Here is a 3,934-nt window from a genome sequence, read left to right on the forward strand (position 1 = left end):
TGGGATGATCTCTGTGTGGTTTGGAATCTCTCTTTCCCTATCACTGATTGTTTATTCTGCCCTTTTATTATACTGTAACTCTGCCTCATCAGTGTAACAAAGACAACCTACTCCCAAATGATATCCCTATAGGCACAGAGGTGAGAATTTGTAACATACATTTCTAGGAGACACAATTCAATCCGTAACACTGCCCCATGCTTATCTCCATTTCCTTGGCTGCTGAAAGTTATCTTGAGAGGAGCTACAGTCCTACCTGCTCTTACCAGGGACCCTGGCCTCTGGAGGGCACCTGCTCATTGTCACTTGTCATGAAATGTGCAGTCTGTTATCCTGGGCTTCACATACAATTTCAGAAACTCAGATGATACTAAGGGACTTGAGGACCACATTGACTTGGCCTCAATCTTTTTTTAGTTCAGTTTGGCACATGTCCCAAATGAAATTAAACTTGAAGTTAAAAGTATCAGTAGCGATAGAGCTGAGTGCATCTGTGGACTGTCTGGTGCCCAGTGATGTGCACAGCTTAGGTACAGCAAGCTGAGTTGCCCACGGCCAAGGTGAACACAGACACCTGCTGTTTTCCTGCCCAGGAGAGCTACTCTGGGGCAAAGAACACTGGGTGCTGGCCTCCAGGGGTTGAGGTTACTCGGAGGATCTTTAAAGGCCAGGCATGCAGCCCCGCACCCACTTCTCAGTCTCAGAAAGCATGGATGTTACCTGACTGTGACTCACAGGCTAAGAAGGGCTCACATTAGAGCCGAGGACCCTGGGCCTTCTGTTCCATCAGCTCCTCTCACTTTCAGTCTCTTGCTACATCATCCTGGGAAAGACAGTGGGTCAGCAAGAGAGAGGAAGACCCTCAAAGTGGACTGACACTCAGACTGTGACAACTGGCTTGCGTGTGGCAGAGACTGGGATGATAGGGCCAAGCCTAGACAGGGCAAGGTGTGGACCTGCGGTTCCTAGAGGCATTATGAGTTGAGGCCGATGCGATGGCACCTAACGACAACGATGACAACTGCTTGCTGGTGTGAACTGCACGTTGGATTTTTGGTTTCTGGTATAAAGGTGTCCGGAGAGAAGGCACTAGATGGCTAAGTCATCTGCTCTGGCCCGCCCACTGCTGGACTTACTGGCCTTGCTGGCCCGGCCAGGGTCGCTGAGGAGCAGAGGAGGCGTGTGCATGTCCACCGTGGCGGTCCCTGCTGGCACCTCCTCCTCAGGAGTCTCTCCCAGTTTGCTTTCTCCCAAGCTGCTGGAGCTCCCGTTCACCAGAAGGAGAGGCACGTGATTGTGAGCCCTGCCCTCCAAGGGCAATGGTGGAGTGCTGCTCAGGGGAGAGGGGGCTGCGGAGGCGGGCATTGGCAGGCTCCCCTTCCTCTCAGAAGCCTGCTGCTCAGCCTCCTGGTTGACCCAGTTCTGCTCATTCATCAGCAGGTTGCAGCTGTTGTAGTATCTGGCAGGGTGGCCTTTTCCATGATCCTCGGCCAGGGCTACCATTTTGAAATCCGCTGGGGGTGGTGGGGCTCCAGGATATCCTGTGGCCGCTGTCTGCCCCAGGGAAGAGGCAGAATGGGTGTAATAAGGCGGAAATCCGATGGTGACAGTGGCTGGAGTGGACTGGGTTGGGAGGAGGAGTGGACTGATCCCTGCGGGCTTTGTGGCCACCAGGCTGGCTTCGGCGGCATGCGGGCTGTAATGGTTGGTCATGCCCTGCTTGAGTTTTTTCCAGCCCAGGTGGTAGATCTCCAGCATATTGAGGAGGAGAGACACACAGGCCACTACCAGCATGAAGATGATGAAGATGGTCTTCTCTGTGGGTCTGGAAATAAAGCAGTCCACCGTGTTGGGGCAGGGCCACCGGTCACAGCGGTAGAGGGGCCTCAGCTCAAAGCCATAGAGGAAGTACTGGCCAACAATGAAGCCGACCTCAAAGAGAGTCTTAAAGATGATGTTGAAGACGTAGGTGCGCAGCAGAGCGCCTGCTATGCGGACTCTGCCTCGGTCATCCCTGACGGGTGCCTTCTCTCTCTTCCCTGTCCTACCCGGCAGCTCCTGGGCCCCAGCCCCCGGGTGCTGGCTGTCTCTGCCCAGCAGCTCCTCCTCGCGCTCCTTCTTCTTCTCCTCCATACGCACGATGTGCAGCACGTGGCCCAGGTAGATCAGTGTGGGCGTGGAGACGAAGATGATCTGCAGCACCCAGAAGCGGATGTGGGAGATAGGGAAGGCCTGGTCGTAGCAGACATTCTCGCAACCGGGCTGCTGGGTGTTACATGTGAAGTCGGACTGCTCATCCCCCCACACTTCCTCAGCCGCGGCTCCCAGCACCAGGATCCTGAAGATGAACAGCACTGTCAGCCAGACCTTGCCAACCACAGTGGAATGCTCTTGTGCATTCTCTAGCAGCCTTCCCAGGAAGCTCCAGTCACCCATTGCTCCAGACTGCTGACCTGCAACGAGAACATGGCTTGTTAATGAACAGATGCAGAGAAGCTGAGGGATCCAACCACCTAGCGGATCCAAATACCACTGACTGACAAGACTCACTGGGTGGAACAGTTTACGCTAGATTACTAACCTAAAGGTTGGTGCCTGCAAGTCAGAGGCACTGCTGAAGAAAGGTCTGGTGATCTGCTTCCATAAAGATTGTCCTTAGGTGCTGACAAGCTGAGTACGACCCACAGCGACCCTATGAACAACAGATCTGAACTCTACCCTATCCTGTGTCAGCCTCATCTCTGACAGACTTGAGCTGCAGTCACTGTGTCAATCCATCTGGTTGAGGGTCCTCCTCTTTTTCACTGTCCCTCCACTTTTCCAAGCATGATATCCCTTCTCCAAGGAACAGCCAGCCTCTCCTAGCAACATGTCCAAAGTATGAGAGAGGAAGCTTTATCATCTTTGCCTCCAAGGAGCACTCTGGCTGCACCTTCTCTGAGACATAACTGTTTGTCCTTTTGGTAGTCCATGGGATAGTCATATTCTTCTCCAACACCACATCCCAAAGGCATCCATTTTTCTTCTGTCATTCTTATTCACTGTCTAGCTTTCAGATGCAGAGCAAGTGGCTGAAAAGACTATGGCCTGAATCAAGTACATAACAATCCTCATACTGACATTGTTGCTCTTCAATAATTGGGAGAGGTCCCTAAGAGGTCCATGAAGATTACAGTCCACAGAACTCTCTGGACCAGTTTTATTCTGTAATACCTCGCATTTCTGAGTCAGACGGACTCCAAAGCCAGAGATTTGCTTTTGCTGGAGGGTAGCTTACTGAGTAGCTATAAGGCCACTTCCAAACATGGATGGAACTCTTGCCAGGATTGCAGGTTTGGCCTTAATATGGACATTGTTGTTGTTGTTGTTGTTGTGTGTACCAGAGTCAGAAATGACCAATAACTGACCCTCCAGCAGGTTTACAGAGTCAGTTAATCACATGGGAGGAGACAGCCTATCCTGCCATGAAGCAGCTGGTGGCCTTGAACTGCGTGCCTTCAGGATTACAACACAGCTTCTTGCTGCTAGGCCACCAGAGCTCCCTTTGTATATAACCCACTGCTGGGGAGTCAAGTCTGATTACAGCATCCTCCACCAGGCTATCAAGGCTTTAAGTCTATCTTTTCAGGAGGAGACTGTCTTTCTCCCATGGCATGAATTATGGATTTGAAATGATAGTTTGGTTAACAACCTGACATGTTATCTACTATGCCACCAAGGCTCCTTAGCTTTTGTCTATACATAGACAATTAAACAAAAACAAAAAGTAAAAAATAAAACCCAAACTAGGCAATTCTGCAACCCAGAGACAGTAAAAAATAAAACCCAAACTAGGCTGTAATCAAGGATGCTTTGGGCAGAATATTAAATGATCCAGGAAGTATTAAAAGAAGATGGAAGGAATATACTGAGTCATTATATAGAAAGGAATTGG

General features: G+C 50.7%; 1 protein-coding gene across 1 annotated transcript; it reads right to left on the reverse strand.

Annotated features, from left to right (window-relative positions):
- Positions 1–1,089: 1,089 nt before the first annotated feature.
- GJA3 (gap junction protein, alpha 3, 46kDa) lies at positions 1,090–2,436 on the reverse strand. The gene has a single exon (XM_006894095.1). It carries the CDS (start codon positions 2,434–2,436, stop codon positions 1,090–1,092), a length of 1,347 nt encoding a protein of 448 aa, XP_006894157.1.
- Positions 2,437–3,934: the final 1,498 nt, after the last annotated feature.

The sequence above is a fragment of the Elephantulus edwardii genome, unplaced genomic scaffold (genome assembly GCF_000299155.1).
Source record: "Elephantulus edwardii isolate Elephantulus edwardi_28Jun2011 unplaced genomic scaffold, EleEdw1.0 scaffold00135, whole genome shotgun sequence".
Taxonomy (NCBI): domain Eukaryota; kingdom Metazoa; phylum Chordata; class Mammalia; order Macroscelidea; family Macroscelididae; genus Elephantulus; species Elephantulus edwardii.